The sequence below is a fragment of the Pectinophora gossypiella genome, chromosome 9 (assembly GCF_024362695.1).
Source record: "Pectinophora gossypiella chromosome 9, ilPecGoss1.1, whole genome shotgun sequence".
Classification (NCBI taxonomy): domain Eukaryota; kingdom Metazoa; phylum Arthropoda; class Insecta; order Lepidoptera; family Gelechiidae; genus Pectinophora; species Pectinophora gossypiella.
Window position 1 is genome coordinate 10,729,821 of NC_065412.1, and position 22,315 is coordinate 10,752,135.

At 37.0% G+C, this 22,315-nt stretch overlaps 2 protein-coding genes across 2 annotated transcripts in view; one reads left to right on the forward strand and one right to left on the reverse strand.

Annotated features, from left to right (window-relative positions):
* LOC126369807 (uncharacterized) overlaps nt 1–22,315 on the reverse strand; it is a 192,400-nt gene that overhangs the window by 138,173 nt on the left and 31,912 nt on the right. The window lies entirely within an intron of this gene.
* On the forward strand, nt 804–21,041 carry LOC126369690 (uncharacterized). The gene is made up of 2 exons (XM_050014255.1): nt 804–1,012; nt 19,047–21,041. Exons 1-2 carry the CDS (start codon nt 1,001–1,003, stop codon nt 20,028–20,030), a joined length of 996 nt encoding a protein of 331 aa, XP_049870212.1. The 5' UTR covers nt 804–1,000; the 3' UTR covers nt 20,031–21,041.

A 22,315-nucleotide genomic window follows, 5' to 3' on the forward strand; every position in this document is an offset into this window, starting at 1 on the left:
ATTATACAGACAAGGAGGTAGGTACTTAAACTGTAGAGACTATAATCCACTAGCAACAAACTCACGTAAAGATAGTAGTTAGTTGAATATGCTATCATTGAAGTATTTAGAAGTAGGTATTTTTACGGCTTTTCCGAAGTAAGTCATTATCTTTCATCAAATACGTTATATGTACTTAGTTATAAATATAGATTTTAATACATACGTAAACTCATGGTTAGAAAATACATTGCGTTGGAAAATATACGTGAGTTTATGCACAATATTTAATGATCAATTTTTATCAACTATTATAAAATTATATAAGTATATTAAAAAATATATATATTTTATTATAAAATTTTAATATCAACTGTCATGTTTTATTTATTATTCGGTACTACCATTTCTGCGGTTGAATGGGTGAATAGTTATTTACTTAATAACCACGATGCATTATTTACCTAGTGCATATATTAATTAATTACCGCCATAGCGTGTAAATAAGTAGAAGTTGCATAATAATTATTGATAACATAATAACATAGCATTCAACGTCTATATTTGGTCTTGAATATGATTTTAATAGATAGTTCACGTGATAATGTATAGTTATATGAATTTATCTAAAGGTAGAGTTTTTTATATGTACATAGGAACTCATATGACATCTAACAACAATAAAAGTCATTATCATCTTTTACGGACTTGAATCATGTCGATTGAATCACATATTTTCGTTACATCACTCAATGGAGATGGCTCAGTTAATTCCGCCGTTCACTGTGCCAACCTTCTATAGTGTTAGGTGTGATGGGCCCAATCCGTCTCGGTGAGCCGTTGCATGCGCGCGCGTCGTTCTGAAACCTAATGTGCGCGTTCACAATGTCGAAAGTTACGTTCAAACACGCCACCGTTCTAAAAAAATAAATTCAAATATTAAATTTAAGAAAATATTATTCGGATTTGTAATCTGTGTGAAAAGTGAAGTGCTGTATTTCTGGAACTTGTGAAGTTTTGAATGTACTCCAAGGTGAGAGTCGAGGAGAAATTTTTGTTTTTTTTTTTTTTTTAATTTATAATATACACTACTATGACTATTGATGTGACACCAGTTGATCATTATATATTTAGTCAGATAAAAGAACAACTATTATGTTTACAAATTAGAATTTCATAATTAAAGATTCAACGTCTATCGCGTCCTTCAAAGTTTGTAACACGTGTCTCATAGCAAATAGGCCTATTGAGATTTAATGATAGGTAAAAAGGCGAAAATATTTCCATTTATAAATATATTATTATTTTATTTATTTATTACCTCAGGCTTTTAAAGACAACGCCATGGTCCATTATAGAGGGTAATGCAATTCAAATTCACAATGGGCCGATTACCTGCCTACGGTTCAATGTTATGTTACCTTAGGACTTTGAATTAAAGGCGCTATCGTACTAGGATACCAATTTTTTGTGCATTCTAATACACCAGGTGAGGTAGGGTGTATACAACTACGTACGTTTTGTTGGCGGTACCACCATAGTGTCCTTACGAGTGCAAGTTTTCCTGATTTTGTGTCTCTGCCCAATTTAGGGAATAACGGGCATGAGTTTATGTGTAGGTATGTTTACTCTTTGCCAAAGTACGTTCAGTATGACATGTGCCCTTTTCAAGTCGTAGAAGAAAAGATGAATCATTATTAATTGAATACTCTTATCATGCTTTGTATTACGCTAATTATGACTAAGTATATTTGCGCTCGGTAAAGATACAAATAAAAATAGGACAGTCGACAGTATATACTAAATAAATAGGACGATAAGAAAAGGAATTAAAAAAAATGTTTCGATTTTTTTCAATATGAATTTAGTTCTGTGCAATACAGTATATTTGATTTGATTTGATGACAGTGACGACAGGACGATACTTAGTCCCAGCTATGTACGTAGAGAGTCGAAATGGAGAATGGCGGATTCAAAAACGTGTTTCCGTGAATAAAGTTAAATTATTTCTGTGCTCATTTTTGAAATAAAAATAATAAAGTAACTAAGTACCTACCTACTTTAATAGAATCCCTTTTATGCCGGAATAAGCTTCTTAGTTCGTACATTTTATTTCCGGAAATGAGGACTCAGTTCTGGGATTATTATTTTTAACAGAATTTCGTTTCCCGTGAACGTGAAATTCCAAATTAAACATGCTGTTTGAGAGAACACCGTCCGTAAAAGAGCTCGTGTGTTTTTAAAAATTTCGGTAATACCTGCCTAGTACTTATATCATAATAATAATATATAGCTGGAAATATATAACTAGAGCTAAAAATCAGTGTCGAAATAAAAAAAGAAACATCACTAAAGCCGCGGCTGCACTCAGTCGTAACGAAAGTAGTAACTGTTTAGACGTAACTAGCAATGTTGTAAAATTTACTTCGAAAATAGAAGAAGTATAATTGTGTAATATGCGAAAATATGAGAGATTTCCTCAAACCACAAGGTTACACTAATTGTTTTTACACGCTCCTCCACGCATGATTACGAAAAATAAAGATAAAATAGGATTTTTTACCATAAAACATTGATTTAGATAAATTTCATCCAAAGCAAATTTCCATAGAATTATTTGAAACTAAGATAACAATTTCATTCAATTTTTCTTAGCCATTTATAGTGTCTAAATGTCAAAAAAAGAAACATTTTAGTAACTAAGTACATAATTTAGCTTCATAATATACAAAAAAGAAACTGCTTTTTTTACTTTATGTATCGTCCTAGCGTATAAATATACATATATAATATGTTTTAGTTAATTAATAAAAACAAATTATTTGCCACATAAATATATTTATCTAGGAGCAATTTGTCATTTGATAACTTGTGATTTTGGCTTTCAAGTGAAATAAAGAATGTGAGTGTGTACACTAATTGCACATTAGCAAGCTATTGCGAAGAATTTATCTAACAAAAGCTACCATCATTACCACTCGTTTCTCTCTGACATTTAAAATTCAAATCTAAGCCATAAAGCGAGGAATTCAAGATTATTTTATTTTGTAATAGTTAAACTCGGTAGAATACAATTTCGTAATTTACCTGTTATACTTACTTACATAATTTAGTTTGCGATGTATACAAATTTTAAAAACATCTATCTCTAAACGTGCATTTGTGCAATGGATATCGACATCGAATTATTTTTGTAGTTTTTGAGTATTATTTACCTTTTTTTTGTAATATAAATTACTCCAGTACCGAGATTTATTTTATTATTTGTATTTTCTTTAAAGCTTTAAACAGTTTTGTTTTTAAGGTTCGTAAGAAAATCTTCGATATGACGTATTGGTACTCGTACTTACGTCTTTGTCGCAATGCACTTGATATTTAAACAATCTAGAAATCTTCATTCGCACGATTTCGACCCTCTATTGTGATCGTTTACTATGTTTGTGTGTATTTTACGTTGGAAATGCATGCATTTTTTTAAATTCGTCATAAATATTGTAGCTTATTATTTTTCAATATTCTTATCATGTCATTAGACGACCATTCTTGACATTCCTCTACAGATAAAATAATGGACACAAACGGTACACTACCGTTCAAATTATTTCTTTTTATTTTCAAATACCTACCTACATAAATATACACACGACTCGGACACGGAACTCGCAAAAAGTCAATTCTCTTTTGATAAAAAAAAATAAAAAAAATGTACTCTTAAAATTGGAAATATAATAAGCAAATTCAGATTCAAGAATCATTAGAATTCTTATTTAATTAATGGTGTTTTATAAAAAAATGCAATTAGATACCATTTTTTGCTTAGCGTTAATATATTAGAAATGAGGAAATCGCAGATTGTTTTACGCTGTTGTAATATATAGAGTAGGGAAATAAATAGTTTATAAATCAATATAATTTTTCGTTTAACATTAGGAAGAAATACGGAAACCTTGTATTAGAAGCGTAAAGAATGTAGAACAATAAAGAAAATTAGATTTCGGCAAGCATTGTGTGATATGAAACGGAAAACACGCGCTCAATGTCAACGACCGGATATAGAAAGTTATAAAATATAAAGTGTAACACACATACATACATAAACTCACGTCCGTAGTGCTTATATAGGAAGACAGAGCCGCAGACGACGACATCGACTCGGTAAAAATAAAATTACAAAATCCCACAATTAAGCAAAATACTCTTCTCTAGTTTTCCTTTTTTTTGGGTCGGTGTATATACTATACATCTCTGCCTATCCCATAGGGGCCTATATACAGGCGTGATGCTTTATTATGTTATGTTACTTTTCCATCCTGCTTTGTAGTGATCTCCCTCCATACTTCCCCAATAGCATCAAGGACCGCCCCAACAACGTTTTCTGGGTCTTCCGTGATTTCGCGTACATACTCGTATTTTCGCTTTAAGTATATTATTGAAAACTTCGTAAGCGTCTTAAAAAATAAACACATTCTGATCTATTTTTTGTTAACAATACCCCGCAACAGACACGCTAGTTTCTATCCATTCATTGTTACATTAGAATGTGATTTTTCAAAATGCCCTTAATTAGTTTTCAGTATAAAGCGATCCTATGTACCTAATTGTATTGCGCATACCTCATCTAATCCCATTGCGAATTTGCAGCTTTATACCCACAAAATATTTATATTTATTAATGTATTTATTTATTAAATCAGAAATAATTTGTCTATAAAAAGGGTAAATAGGGGTCTTATCTAATCTGCCGGTCACTCGGTAGACAGATAGGGCTGGCCGAACGAAACAACTAACAAAATTACTCCTCCAACTGAAGTGCCTAACTAGACCAAGCTTAACTCAGTTATAGTTATAATTAATCCGTTTATTTTGACCCGAACAAAATGTACATAAAGGCACACCCCGGACACTTCATACAAAACACTCCGTTTTACACAGACACTACACATTGACGTTATCGTACACTCGCATATGTGTGTGTGACGTCTGACGCCATACGATTGGAGACTAAAGCTAAACTAGGTCCGAGGTGGGGAGGGGGTTTAAGGTAAACTTAGCTCAGACGCTGGTGGGGAGCAGAGAGTTGCCGTTTTATACGTAGTATTATTCCTTATTCTATGATAAAGGTTAAGGACCCGGCTAGCAAATAAATTATTACTATTATAAACTAGAAGATATCCAGGCGTAGTAGGTTTGTTCCAAACGCCTTCCGGTTGATTGACAGGAGGGAGACAGCTGTGGGGCTCTTATATAGACTGTTTATGTATTGATCTTTACGATTGGAATGACAGAAAAGTAACAAAAAAAATACTTACATCATCATGTAGTCGTAGTTGTAAATGTTTGAAGCGATATATTTTTTTATTTCTTTAATAATAATATCTAAACTCCATCGAAATACCGATTAGGGAAAAAAATTTAACGTATATAACAGGTTTATATCGATCATAATTAAATTAAATTAATCCTTTTTTTGGCTTTTTTGTATACCTAACAAGTTTTTTACCCGAATTCAACACGACGACGTTGTTGAAATTTGTTAAGGCTCATGTATTTCTAAAAGTTAGATAGATAGATAAAATACTTTATTGAGCACAATGGACACAAAATACAGATATAAGGACAGCATATACAGAAAAGAACAACAGGCGGCCTTATTGCTCATGCAGCAATTTCTTCCAGGCAACCACCTTGACCAAAGTTGACCAAAATAAAGATAAAATGCCAAAATCAATAACTGAAGAAATCAATAAAAAAAGTTGAGGTTATAATTTGAGTAAACAATGACAGGTTTTTGTAAAGTATTTAATTACAAAACAATCACTCGTTAACATTTATTTTCAACCTTGTACGGTCACGGTAGACAAAATTAACAATGTACCTACCTTCTAATAATCTATCTTCCAATATTTTTTATGCATGTATCCCTATCGCGGTGGTCCTTTACATCACCTTCAGCTTTTTCTGATATTTGTCCTAAAATGATATATAATATGTATGATGAGGAGCTCGGTGGCGCAGCGGTAAACGCGCTCGGTCTTCGATTGTTGAAGTAAAGCAACTTTCGCAGAGGCCGGTCATAGGATGGGTGACCACAAAAAAAAAGTTTTCATCTCGAGCTCCTCCGTGCTTCGGAAGGCACGTTAAGCCGTTGGTCCCGGCTGCATTAGCAGTCGTTAATAACCACCAATCCGCACTGGGCCCGCGTGGTGGTTTAAGAGCCGATCTCCTTATCCATCCATAGGGAAGGCCCGTGCCCCAGCAGTGGGGACGTTAATGGGCTGATGATGATGATGTATGATAAACCGCAGAGCCGAGGTTCGCGCCCAGCTGGGCTCCCTCAGGCCCATTGTCAATTGTCTAAAACTTTGTACTGGGTGAGAGTCCTCAGCGCTCCCTATTTGCCCGCGCTGACGGATAAAAAACTAGTTCATAAATTTGGAAAGGACATTAGCAGCTACATTGGGATAGCGGTTCGAATCCCGGTGATATGTCCATATCACAAAAATCCCTTAGTGATCCCTAGTTAGGTTAGGACACTGGGGCCTGATCATCCTATTAACTGATGGTAAGAGATGCTTCGGAAGGCACGTTAAGCAGTATTTGTTTAGTAAGTAAGTATGTAGTCGTTACATGAGCTACATCAGGGGCTTTGACGGCTGAATAGTAACCAAGGATGAGATCGGTTGTTGACCTCACAACCTATGAGAAGGAGCAGATTATAAAAGGGTCTGGTCTTACCTTTCAGACTGCATTGTACTAGTGATGGTGAGTCAGGCAATCGTATTCCTACTCTGTATGGTCAATGAACGGAGGTTATGCGCGCTTGGGTTTTTACGTTACTTTCTTTTACTTTTTAGTATGATATGAGAGTTTTGACGTGGTGCGTTTTGCATTACGCTACGTACAACAGCGCTTGATGAAAATAATTGTAGCGTTGACAGCGACTCCCCGAACGGCGACTGCTTGACATCACGTCTGTCATTTACATGTACAGTTCAAAACACAATTTTAATCACACTACATACAATACTTTTTTTCCACTGAAATAATTGCATTTTTGGTTCATTTTTGTTATACAAAAGGATGAGTTAAGGATAACTCTAAATGTTGAACGAATAAGTCACTAAGGCGACGGAGTCCATAATTGCGAGTACCTATACGTACATAAACAACCCATAAATGTATTCTCGTGTGTTTGGATCGTAGATATAAAAACGACCTGGGATAGACATTTAGGAGTCGCCGTCGCCGGACACGGCTTGGACGTGATGATGATGATGATGATGAATTGATATCACATAGTTTGCAGGATTTTTGCCTGGTTAATGGCAATAGGCTCGCCCCCTATTACATGGGACTTAAACATAGCTGGCGAAGAGTGGGTGTATACTAGGACAAGATTAGGAATGAATAATAAGAGGAAGTCTGGTAGTAGCGCCGGTCACTGAGAAATTGAGGAGCAACAGGTTAGCATGGTATGGGCGTGTAATGAGGAAGGATGAGAAGCATTATTATGAGAAAAAATATGAGTATGATGTGGATGGACGGACCCAAGAAAGCGTGGGTGGATTGTGTGTAGTTTAGTAGTAGTTTTAGGCGGATGAGACGTGCGTTTAGTAAAAATTGACGATTCAAAGTGTAACTATGGTTACCTACTGAATACAGATATTTTTGAATTTGAATGTGCCGAAGCATTTGGGAAAGTTGTGAGTTGTGAGTACTTAGATGACGACTGTTAGAAATGAAGAAGAACACAAGTTGTGCTGTACCCACTTTAGTGAGAAAAGGACAATAGGGTGATGTTGATAGCTTGCGGTAAACCGCAGCCTAAACACAACCTACAGATTAGGTTAGACTAATGAAGGGGTGTTAACATACCTACTTATTAAAAACAATAAAAGTCATTGTCTTTCATTGTCTTGTCTATCATTCTTCTATCGTGTGGGTTGTGAGGTGAAATACCAACCCCTTCAACCCTGGTGTCAGGGTCATTATTGAGCCGCCATCCATAGGCACCTGACATGGCTCACGTAACGACTACGTACTTACATCAGTAAGTAATAACCGGGACCGACGGCTCAACGTGCCTTCCGAAGCACGGATCATCTTACTTTTGGAAAATCAGGTGATCAGCCTGTAATGTCCTAACCAAACTAGGGATCACAAAGTGATTTTTGTGATTTGTACCCAATGGGATTCGAACCCGGGACCTCCGGATCGTGAGCACAGCGCTCAACCACTGGGCCACGGAGACCGTCCTTCAGTATGATAAACTAGTGTTGGTATTGGTTGGGTGCATGAAAGGAGCCTTCCCGAGCGACGGTTGAGTCGGTAACGCAGACTGGCCGATCTTTTCACCACGATGGCGATCCAATATGATCGGTCCTCATCAGGACCAAACAAAAGACCCTATGCAGGGAAAAACAAAGGCCCTTTTCAGTGCCAAACAATTCGAAATCACCAGAGCCAGCTTAACCCTATTAAAACGTCGCGAAGATACCAGCAGAAATTTAGTGGCTAATAACTATGTCTTGCCATATGAGCATTAAGAACATAAATACAACTCTGTTTGAGTATTTATTACTTGTACAGAACGTGATTGGCCCTTAACTTTATGCGAATAAATCTTACATAATTTGACATTTACTAGTAATATATTGCTATATTGGTGTTAATCAAAGATAGGTACAAAATGTTTGTATGTGGGACACAATGAGTGAAGAATTGATGCCAAATGGGATTTGGTAATACCTTTACCTACCAGAGGTCACATACTAGTCACCTTATTAAGCCAACGTCAATGTTACGCTCTTTGTGGTAGATACTTACTTCTCTACTGAAGTAGGAGTAAGTTTAAGAAAGAATATGTAAGTCCAGTTGTTTAAATCATTCCGGGTATATTGTAAAAGTTGCTAGAATACACAACATGATGGACAATTGGGCGTTTCGCTCGCACGAACAAGAGTTGAGGCGGTATTAAAGCACGGGTACAAGGGGTCTACCGCATCCAGCCGGGTCTGCATGACAATCGTTTATTGGTCGAAGCGCTCGATATAATTCGCGGCGCGCGCGGCACGGTTGTCATGCAGACCCGACAAGTTTTCTTTAGGAATAAAGTGGAGGAGGCATGGCGGTGGAGTAGCGTGTTTAGTACATCATACCGCCCGCGCATTGACTTCACCGCAACGCGCCGCCTCGACTCTCGTGTTAGCGACGCGCCTCAGGCTACGTTTCCACCAAACATGTGCGAGGATGCGTAGCGAGATGTGTTTTTAACGACCAATAGAATCACTTCATTCATATAGTTTCGCTCAGCGCAGCTCCTTTGAAAATATTCTATTGGCATAATTAAAACACATAATAACGAGTTCTTACCGCGTTTAAAGCAGGGATATGAGACTCCCGATATTTCGACACTGTTGCAAGTGCCATGATCACGGGATGACTGATGAGACCGGAGTGGAGTAGGTAGATCCATAATTGTTGCTTTAAACGTGGTAAGAACCCGTTGTTATGTGTTTTAATTATGATAATAACTGCGTAAACTTAAAACAATGTATATTCTATTGGCTTTTAAAAATTACACCACTCGCTACGCGTCTTTACACATCTCTAGGTACACCAAACGTTGGGTTGATACCCTGTCACTATATGGTTCATCTATACTATACGTATAGGTACTTACATCCCTTTTAGGACTTTAAAAACCACCCTATTGGGCAGGCGTGAGGCTTTGTAAATACGTGTTAAATGCAGTTAGATGCGAAAACAAACTAACACCCGTACTTCCTGTTTAGCTTCAGCGAGGTTATTGGAAACATCAACAGAATAAATTAATTTGCACACTTCGTAAGTTACGTAGTATCAAAAAAAAATTGCTGTCATAAATTTTACAACGTGACTAAAACCTTCGTACTTAAATCAGGTAACAAATAAATAATATATATCATTTAATCAAATACACAAACTCGTCCGCAATTTCTTTTGAAAACATACATAAGTTCACGACTATCCCAATTGGGGTAGTCAGAGAACATGAACTAAGTACTCACACCTTATTGAGGTTTCTGTTATAGCAACGTGATAGGTTAGTTTATTTTTCTAAGCCTAATTATTATTATTATTAAAATAATTGTAAGCCTAATTATTGTAAAGGTCCTTATTCAAAACGAGATAAGTTGGGAAACTGTCACCTGTGACTGACTCCAATTTTGTCCCAATATTACTTATTACTTTATTGAAGACTTCGAGATATAGTGACATCGCAAAGTTGTCTCAAAAATGTCTACTTCGCTGTTTTTATTATATTATATAAAGCTACAAACCCACTGACTGACTGACTGACTGACTGACTGACTGACTGACTCACTGACTCACTGACAGGGTTGTTCTCCCAGAAGGAGCGCCGGGGGGTAAAAATGATGTATGGGAGATGTGATCACGATCTTCCGATGAGTAGGGGAAAACTTCCAGATCTTGGAAAACTGCTCCGCATCAGGGAGACACCCTACAATCTGGCGCAACTATTATATCTGTATCAATTTTTTTTTCGCAAAACCTATTTAAATCTTGGTCAAATTTTATTGCCGGTGAAAAAAAATCAAAATGGCGGAAAAACAAGATGGCCGCCATACAAAATTTTGTTTTTCTAGAAAATGTCTCGGGGGTAAAAACTGTGTATGGGGATGTAATCGGAGTGTCTTGTCAAGAACGGAAAATGTTCTCAATCTTCAAAAACTACTCCGCATCAGGGAGACACCCCACGGCCTGGCAAAACTGTCGCACCTGGAACGATTCTTTTTTCACAAAACCTATTTATTTCTTGGTCAAATTCTATCGTAGTTGAAAAAATATCAAAATGGCGGAAATTCAAGATGGCCGCCATACAAATTTTTCGTTTTTCCAGAAAATGTCTCGGGTGTAAAAATGTTGTATAGGGGTATGATCGAAACGTCATCTTGGAAAACTGCTCCGCATCAAGGAGACACCCTACGGCCTGGCAAAACTATAGCACCTAGAACTTTTTTGATTTCACGAAAACAAGATGGCCGCCATACAAAGCTTCGAACTAATACAGGACACGCGAGCAGCTTGCTGCGAGCGAACCACGCGACATCTAGTTATTATATTATATAAAGCTACAAACCCATGTACTGACTCACTGACTCACTGACTCACTGACTCACTGACAGGGTTGTTCTCCCAGAAGGAGCGTCGGGGGGTAAAAATGATGTATGGGGGGTGTGATCGAGATCTTCCGGTGAGTATGGGAAAACTTCCAGATCTTGGAAAACTGCTCCGCATCAGGGAGACACCCTACGGCCTGGCGCAACTATCGCACCTGGAACGATTCTTTTTTCACGAAACCTATTTAAATCTTGGTCAAATTCTATTGTCGGTGAAAAAAAATCAAAATGGCGGAAAAACAAGATGGCCGCCATACAAAATTTTGTTTTTCCAGAAAATGTCTCGTGGGTAAAAACTGTGTATGGGGGTGTAATCGGAACGTATTGTTGAGTATGAAAATACTTCTCGATCTTGAAAACCTGCTCCGCATCAGGGAGACACCCTACGGCCTGGCCAAACTATCGCACCTAGAACATTATTTTTTCCACCAAGCTTTTTAAAATCTTGGTCAATTTTAATTGCCGTTGAAAAAAAATCAAAATGGCGGAAATTCAAGATGGCCGCCATATAAATTTTTCGTTTTTCCTAAAAATGCCTCGGAGGTAAAAATGATGTATAGGAATGTGATCGGATTGTCATGTTGAGTATTTCAATACTGCTCGATCTTGAAAAACTGCTCCGCATCAGGGAGACACCCTACGGCCTGGCAAAACTATAAAACCTGGAGCAATATTTTTTTCACAAAACCTATTTAAATCTTGGTCAAATTTTATCACCGTTGAAAAAAAAACAAAATGGCCGAAAAACAAGATGGCCGCCATACAAATTTTTGTTTTTCCAGAAAATGTCTCAGAGGTAAAAATGATGTATTGGGGTGTGATCGGAACGTCATCTTGGAAAACTGCTCCGCATCAGGGGTCACCCTACGGCCTGGCAAAACTATAGCACCTAGAACTTTTTTGATTTCACGAGACCTATTCAAGTCTTGGTCAAATTCTATCGCGGTAAAAAAATGGCGGGAAAACAAGACCCGCGAGCAGCTTGCTGCGAGCGAACCACGCGACATCTAGTTCATTTATATACCTATGTTTAATGACTTCCACGTGAACCAAGTTATAGGATTCGGCATTTTTATAAATAAACACGGAACACAGTTTAAATATAATGTATGTGTGTATAATGAACACGTTACGCATAGTTAGCGACACAATGGTGTGTCATTGGCTTCTGTTTTCGGTTGCTAGACAGACCTTACTGTCGCGTCGACTTAAAGTGAAACGGCCTCTTGTGTTCCAGTGGTTGAGTGTTGGGCTCACGATTCGGCGGTCCCGGGCTCGAATCCCGTTGGGTACATATTACAAAAAATCACTTTGTTTTAACCCGATTGCACGCACGTCAAGCCGTTGGTCTCGGTTACTACTTACTGATGTAAATGAGTAATCGTTACTTGAGCCATGTCAGGGGCCTTTGGTGGTTCAATAATAACCCTGACACCAGGGTTGATCTTGATTCTTATCGTGTGGTTTGTGAAATAGAATACCAGCCCCATCACCCCCTGGTGTCAGGGTTATGATTGAGCCGCCAAAGGCCCCTGACATGGCTCAGGTAACGATTACTCACTTACATGAGTAAATAGTAACCGGAACCAACGGTTTAACGTGCCTTCTGAATCACGAATCATCTTACTTTCGGACAATCAGGTTATTAGCCTGTAATGTCCTAACGAAACTAGGGATCACAAAGTGATTTTTGTGATATGTCTCCACCGGGATTCGAAACCGGGGCCTCCGGATCGTGAGTCCAACGCTCAAACACTAGACCACAGAGGCCGCTAATGTACTTAGGCGAGAATATACTGCGTTTTTGTTTACAAAAATCACATTAAAATGTGATTTTTCAAAATGGCGCTTACGAACTTTTCTGCTAACTACAGTATTCATTAGAGCAACGACGACATACATATATACTAATATATAGCCTATTAGGATCACGCCCGTAACCCTAAATGGGGCGGGCAGAGACAAAAGTAATCAGATGAGAACTAATTATAGGTATAGTTTGAATAAAATGTCAGATTCAGTCTAAGTTGTGAATTATCAAAGAAAAGTTCCATTAAATATGACTTAAACATAGCTGGCGATGATAGGCTGTATATACTGTACACCTCTGCCTACTCCTTCGAGTGTGGTTAGCATTCATTCACTTATTCAAACTAAATTTATTATTTTCTTATCATTCTCTCTCTGTTCGCTCAACCTCCGGAACGTCAATACGTGTGATGTGTTTGTGTTATTATTTGTGACAATTTAATAAATAACCAGTGTTTATGTAAGTGACTTTTTGTTTTTAACGCCCCACTGCATTTGAACATTTTTTATAAAATCAAAAAAGTGAACAGTGTGCGTGGGCGTTATGTTAAGTTTACAAAAACTTGTTATCATAGAGTAAACTATAACTCTATGTAATGCTGATTACAGTTTCAGTAATATTTACTACATTTCCATACGTGATTGCATTTTCAACTGCAACGCCTACTAAAAATATAATGCAATCAGCAGTTCACTCAGTTAAACGCTTATTGTGCGCTCATGAATAAATCAACAGGCGCAAGCATAAATAGCTGCTGAAGCTCAGTTGAAAACTCGACTCGACTGGAAATCTAGAAGAATTAAACCACAATCGCCTTATATCATACTCGTATTCCTAAAGAGGTGGGTAGAGCAATAGGTTTATAGAATTGTTTGGAAAAAATTGTGATCGGCAAATTGTTAATACTCGGAATAAGCATAAACTTGCCGTACATATCAGTCGACTACATAAAATCACTAAATCTTTTAAGGGTCATTGTATACGTTTTTACAATAACATACCCATTGACATTCAGAATTCAGCTATGAACAGTTTTAAGAGAGTATTAAACAGTCACTTTTAAGTCATTATATATTATATAAGTTATTATAAGATTATTGATAATTTGGAAGATACGAATGTATGGGATTTACTGTCTGTGAACTGATATTAGGCAGTCAAATTACTAAATTGTATAACATTATTTTGTTTCTTTTTGAAGTACGTCTAGGGCCCTGTGCCGAGGTTTTTCTTGCAGCTTCTCTTCCCCGGCTATACAGGTTGTGAGAAGCTGCAGTAGTTTTGGGCGGATGAGACGTTCGTTACGTAAAAAATGAAGATTCAAAGTGTAACTATGTTACCTACTGAATAAAGATATTTTTGAATTTCAATTTGAATTAAACCCTCTATAATGCTTGGTATACAGATATCCCGGGAAAAAGGGACAAGAGAGATAAGATAAGATAATCCTCATTCTATTCGTTATAAGATGAATATAAATGAATGAATATGGTGACAATGTATTTGTCCTTCACTTAAATATTCCAGCGGTCGGATAAAAGTATTTTATTTATTTAAAAGTTGCCGTACTAACTTGAAAATGCTTTGGAAATCTATTCAAAAATATAATTTGATTATTGATTTAGATGTGAAAATGTAACAGACAGATAATTACATTTGCATTTATAACATCATAACGGTGAATATAGAAATAAGGATAGGGAGATGATGATGATGAGAATACATAACATAAACAGCCTATATATGTTCCACTGCTGGGCACAGGCCGCCCAGACCAGAGGGGGTATGGAGCATACTACACCACGCTGCTCCTCTGGTGCTCCTTTGGTGTTGAGTATAGATACAAATCAAAATCCAAGCCTGACAAGAAAAGCACCGAAACAGTAAATGTCGGTGAGGTGTGCGAACTTAGTTCATCTTATGGTGGATGTACCTCTAATCACCCCATTGGGATACTGTCCGGAGCTCATGTTTATGTTTGACAAGAGCTGCCGGTTCAACTCCACTTAAAGTATTTCGATTTAATTTTCTCTTTACAAAAAGAACATGACCATACAAAGTAGGTACATAGGTACACTTTGGACTTTGCGTCCTTATTTACAACAGTGCAAAAGATGAACACGTGTAATCATCAAATTGGCATGACGAACCCCGCAGACCCATTACGTACAGTGTGAAATGATGATGAGTCAACGCAGTGATTACAATGATGCCAAACTATATAACACGACAGGAACCAATTAGGCTTAACAAACAGGGTCTATTTCATTTTATGGCATTACATCAATCACTAGATCGTACCATTGTCAATGACCTTTGGTTTTTTATTTGATGTTAGAGGCCAAATGAATAGCGTTATTCTGACTTATAAAAAGAAACGTGAACTTGAGTGATGTAAGGACAAAAGGACGCAAGTAGGGAATTCAATCCCGACTCGAAATCGGAAATTCGAGATCCCGCGGGATTGTAAATATCAATCCCGCGAGATTCCGGAATTTTCGGGATTCATAGGTCCAAGATATGTAAAAGACATCCCAATAATAATAATAATAAAATATTATTATGGCAACATAATATATATACAATGGCAACACTTATAACTATGTTAGTATATAGTGAGGTGAATTACCAACCTCATCAACCCTGGTATCAGGGTTACTATTGTGATAAACTACCACTTTTAACTACCCTGGTAGATGACACATAAAGTGATTGGTTAAATTGATTAGTTAGGTATATATATATATATTAAAAAAAACTTGCAATTTTTAACGAAAGAAGCACTACTAGGGTATACTAGATAGGTATGTGTGTTAAACTTCAGGCCTAATCACCATTTATGCAGGTGATAAAGCGGTCAAGAAAAAGTATATTGTCGAAAAGAAAGTTTCCTTTCCTGAAGAGTACTAAATAAGTAGTTATTTCTTTAGAAAAAATATATTATGACAAACTAGGTATTCGTACAGTCATGAGCAATAATATAATGTACCCACTTTAGGACTCTTTCGCACTAACATTTTTGACATTTAGTGAGACTTACAATTCAATTTGTTAAAAAAGTTAATGTGTCATGGTACCAAAGTGTATACATATTAATGCTCGTGACGGTACATATTCATTTCTCATACCTTCCTACTTTACAATGGAATGCATAATACAGTATGCAATTGACTTTACCATCAAGAAACGCAAACAACGAAAGATGCCACCTCCTAAGTTCTAGCTCAACACATAACCTTAAACCACAGAGCATGGAAAAAAATCCGCTCGATTGATACTAAAGTTCCGATCTACTTCGCGCATAGGTGAAGGCTATACGACAAAAATATATAGGTAAATATAAAAAAAAAACATTTTTTATTAAATTATGACAATTGTAGAACCCGCGCCTGTAGGTACTACTGACAGTTTAGCTGCGAGAACAGAACTTATATCATTTTAGGTATACAGTCACATGGTGGACAAAAATACCAGCGGATAAAATGGACAAGGGAAACTTCTCCCCGGATTGAGGCTCGACGGACATTTAGTCTGGCAGCGCTTGTAGGAGCCTTTTGCAACGATCAACCGCGACATGGTTCCACGCTCTGTGGTGAGAAACACATCCTCATATAAAATTCCTCTATAGTAGTACCTGCATTATGAATTCTCTCATATTATATGATGCATTTTGAAGCGCGCTAGAAGAATGGATCCGTGCACTTTATTATTTATTATTTTACGCTAAGATAGTCAGGAATAAGATTGGAAGAGACCGGATATATTGGACGAAGATAACAGAGTGCAATAAAGGATACATTTTAATTATCAGTTTTTATTTTCATCGTCTTTTGACAGACTTGAAATAATTAGGTACCTAAAATGCACCGAGTAAAAACAAAATAGGTAAAATAGACGGAAATATCGTGTCTCATAAAGAAGTCAAAGAATTGGCCTATGATAGGCCAAAAATGGAGAAAGCTACACACAGAAGAGTGTAGCTCTTAATGATGATGATGATGAGACGGAAATAGGCATATATAAATAAATAAATAATATATAATAAATAATAAAATAAATAATATTATAAATTTCCACTTGATATCAAATCAGAATCATGGCCTGAATCATCCCTTAAAGTTTTCATTACGATGTCACTAACACCCTGTATATTTATAAGATAACAGCCTATTAAGTACTAAGGGATCACATTCAATCATATTGTCTCTTATAACATTGACTGTCTTATATGAGTAACCAGTAGGCTGATGGTGAATTAATAATTTGTCACTATTACGGTTCGTTATATCTTTGAACTTCCATCCTTGTGTAGCAGTAAATGTGATCCTCAAATTATGAACATTCCGTAAGTATCTCAATAAACTCAATCAATCCCAAAACTCAATCCCAAATGGGGTGTTTTACTAAATTTTCCGGCAAATTAGCGAATGCTATCTACAATAAGGAAAATCATAAAAAAAAAACATTTTCAAAAAATATCCTCTGCTGGAAACACGACTAATTTCAACAAAGACATTAACAAAGAAAATAGGTATCTATACCTACTAGACAAAAAATCCAGCATTACCATGTTCTTGGAAATACTAAGATGACAAAAAGACTTCGCTTTGTAGACGTTACACGGGTAAAACTCCGTTCAATTGTCTCCAGCACAATGGCATAGCAAATGGGAAGAAAAACTTTGACTTCTCATTCGGAGAATGAAATACCAGTACTAGGCCCCGGGATACCGAGTTTATCCCGGCTATTTACCCTGGACAATTACATACATAAACTCACGCCCGTAATCCCTAATGGGGTGGGCAGAGCCACAAGTAATCAAAGACAACTTGCAGCGACTGTTGATACGATGTCGTAAGCTGGATATGATAAACATTATGGTGATAAGGGATCAGCCTATCGCCCATAACATTAGTCCATCATGTTAGAGGACACAATCCCTGGACAATTACTACATTACTGTAGATAAAACTCACTCTCGTATCCCTATCGGGGTGGGCAGAGTGGAAGTCACGGATAGGTAAAGATAATCCGCAGCCATTTGTTCGACTTCAACCCGCGGCTCAATAGTAACCCTGACACCAGGGTTGCTGAGGTTGATCAACGATCTCACAACCCACCAATTAAGTGATCTCATTTCGTAATAATATAACGGACTACTTGCATTGGACCCGATGTACCCTAATACAAATAATGCAAGAGCGTTTACCGGTTGTAAATGCGGGGTGAAAGTGATTCCCATAACAGCTTTATCAAATGTGTTAAATTTGTGGCTGTGTTGAAATTCGGGATACGGTTTGGAGTTGCGGTATACCGAAATAATAAAGCCATAATATTCCGGTTAATAAAATCTCCTCACTAATTATTGAGTTAGCATAGGATTTGTGTGCAGTTCACTTTGCAAAACCTAACACTAATGTGCTTACTAATTTGTAACGAAATCCAAAATATCTAAAACAAATGATTAACGAAAGAAAACTGTTCCCATACTGTTTTTTACCCGACTGCGGCGAAGCAAAAACAAAGGTTATGTGTTTGACCGCTATGTATGCATGTATGTATATGTATGTCTGTTCCAACCTAACTTCTAAACCATCTATCAGAATTTAACAGATGCGTGTCACTAGAAGCGTTTTGAGTCTTGACTATCCGGTGGTTATAGGCTATGGACGTCATGCTAAATTAAATGTGTCGCCCTCTAGATGATAGTAAGTCGAGAGAGATATTAAGGACGAAAAAACATTTTACCAATCTGTCCTAAAAGTTTGTTTACCACGGCTATCTCCTAAACATCACTAATCGGAAGAATTTCAGAGAAATATATCTATATTCCTGTTTCGTACCTTTTAGAGCGTCATTTTTTCGCAGTCGCGTTTTAGTTTTTAAACTTATATTTTTTAATTGTATTGCTAAGAGTAATCCACGTTGGAGCTTAATGTCTGGGAACTTAATCCCTGAGCTTCTCAATTCATTTCGTACTTAAGTCTACTGTTAACAATGATGAAGTGAAGAAAAAGTGCCTTTGTGAATAAGTGCGATAAATATAAATAAAAAATGTTCTTTTCGTTTCACAGATGGCCGAATTTCAACATATTCTGCTGTTCTTGATCATCATTCTGACATACGTCTGCGCGGCACCAAGCGAAACTCCTAGTGAAGTTCCCAGTCCAGACCCCAGTCTACTCAGCAAACTCGAAGTTATAGCAAAAGTCCAAACTGCAGATGACAAGCTTGATCAACCGGTGACACTAGAAGACGCAAGTAATACAGACAGCGACGCAGCTCAAGGGCAGAGACAAAAAAGATTCTACAACTACTATGGCTTTGGTTATCCACCTATGAATCCAGTACTTTACCCAAACTTCGCGAATAGAGATGACCCTGGTTTTGGAGCGGAAGATCCATTAGGTCACATTTACAGGCGCCTGCAAGACATTGCTGGTGCCGTTCGGAACCAGAACTTCAATCAGCCACCGCCGCCTCCCCCGCCTCCTTCGTTCCCAATTTTATTCCCAGTAATTTACATACCCCAAGTAGGCTGTGGTTGCTCTCCTAACCCGCCCAGGCCACAACCGCCACGAAAAAATGACACAGGAGTCGACATTGCAAATCGTTTCCCAGAAATGGAGGATGAGAGACAAAACTGGGGTTTAGTTGTAAATAAGAACGAGACGGAAGCTGATGACGGTATGGAGGAAGATTTTACGAGACCGATATCCTTTGTTCCTATTCAGCCTATTCGTCCTACGTCTAGGCCGCCGCCTCCTGTTGAGCACGGGAGCAGTCAAAGTGGCCAGGGTGAACAAGATGGTCCAACAACGACGACGACGGTTCCTCCTCCAGCTAATGCTCCTGCAAACCCTCTACCACCACCCGACGCTCCGACTGCCTGTGATGCTGCTGTGTTGAGTTGTTGTCACCAACCTCAAGTGACATACGACTGTTTCGTCACCCAAGGTTGTCCGGACCCGACTTCTTATGGCAATCCTTGTGAATCTCGAACGATACTTTCTGTCATCAACAAATTCCAAAGGTTCTACGGTCAAAGGGCCGGATGAGTCACCCAGCATTTTACATAGCCTATTGAAATTCAACGCAAGTCTATTATTATAAAGCTATTTCGCAGCTAGGTTTATTGTGTACTGTAAATGCCTTTGTATCATTAGAGCGAGCTCAGATAATAACTGTGGCACTCTGAATAAATAATATGATCGACGAATAATTCATATCTAGAGTACATTCTGACCAGATAAAAGCCTGTAATAGCAAATCATGCATACATCCCACACATTTATAATATTGGACGTCGAACATTATGAATGCAGAAAAAAAGAACAGCATCAAATCACAAAATATTGAAGATGAGCCTGATGGCAAAGATTATAAACTTTTATTTATGAACAAGAGATTATTCACTTCGATGATGTAAGTAAATATGAGTTGAAGATAGGTTATTTCTTTTTTGGTGTATTTACGCGGAAAATTAAATGTAGACACAGAAAATAAGATACAAATTTCGACCACAGACCACACATGCGCTATAATACTTTTCTGCAAAACTACCGGCGAATATGAATCTACCTATTCATTTAATAATGTCATGAGACTTTTTCTTTTAATGGTTAGAAATATACAATTAATAAATTATTAGTTACATAAATTGCTTTGCCATTTTTAATTTAAAATGACATATTTAAGTCCTTTAGATATATGTTATTATGTAGTTACAAAAACATGAAATATTAGTTAGTAATTAGTTTAATTTTAGCAAATAGTCATCGATATAACATAAAGATAAGTTTCTAAGTAACATTACGAAGTATTATTAGTCATAAACGTAAAAAAAATGCTATATATATATTTTTATGAACTGTTCACTTACCTACTGAACAATTAAAAATACATTTGTAAAAAATAAAATTGAAATTGTAGGCAGCTACTACAGGGAAAGTTTATTTAATAATGTTCACTATTCACATTATTTACAGAAATTCATAGAGTATGAATTATTAATTATGTGTGTATTCAATTCCTGTTCCTATAAGTACAATAAATTATTTTAAGCGAAATAGAGATTGTTTCCTTTGATTTTTTAAAGACGACCTCTGTAATAATAGTAATTGCTAAACTACTAAACCAGAGAGCTGACTTTGATTCCCGGTCAGATGAATTCAGGAAATTATGTACCTAATTTGATTAGGGTCTGTAAATCTTACACACAACCTACAGCCATAGAACAAAAATCTTCTATCGTTTGGAGTAGATTATAAACCTCATCACCTGGTGTCAGGGTTATTATTGAGCCGCCGAAGGCCTCTGATATGACTCATGTAATGACGACGTATATCAGTAACCAGTAACTGGGACCAACGGCTTAACGTGTCTTCTGAAGCACGGATCATGTTACTTTCAGACAATCGGGTCAAAAGCCTATAATACGGGGAATGGACCTAGATATGAAAACAATGAAAATAATGGCTTTCGATGAAGCTACGTAAATTCTATAGAACAGTTCAACTATCAACCAGATAATAGATTGCATTAATTTAGTCAGATTGTTAACTAGATTGCTATGCTAGCTATGGATGGGGCTGGTAATTGGAATCTAGAATTGAAATCAGTCGCCATGGTAACGCAACATGTTTGATGAAGGTTCATTTCATCGAATAATATGAGCAGTACTACGGAATAGAAGAAAAGGGTTAGAAGGGCCAAGTGAGCGAGAAACGCGCGCTATACAAGTATGAGCAAATAATTCATACTTTAACTTTGCAGTCCACTCGTACGAAAAACGTTTGCGATAGTCCAAATATCAACCAAATATAGTACGAAAACCCAAATATCAACTATTATGTAACGAGATCCCTCTTTTTCACAGGAAAGCTAACATATATTCTACCTTAGTATGATTGGCTATTTATCAAATAAATACTTTTGTATGCAGTATCTTAATCTTAAAAGTAATGAGAAAATTGCAGTCTATCACATAAAATATACCTACGTTGCCGGTCAAGTGGCTTTGGAATTTGAGAAGTAATTGCTTCTCAATCGGGGCGCGCGAATAAGTTACTTATTACGTAATTTAAATGCAGTTTTCACTAACACAGTTGGCTCGAACATCATAAACGGCGATACGGCTTACCACCTATCACGTTGGTCTATCAGAAAGCTCTCGGTAAGATGTAGGTAAGTAGTTCGTCTTGGGATGTACTTCTGAGTATCCCAATTGGGATATAATTGTGAGCTTATGTTTTTTTTTTAAAGATTTCTATAAGATATCCATCAGCCATATACAGTATGTAGTCAGAAAGGAGTGACAATTCATGATCCTTTACGACAAACC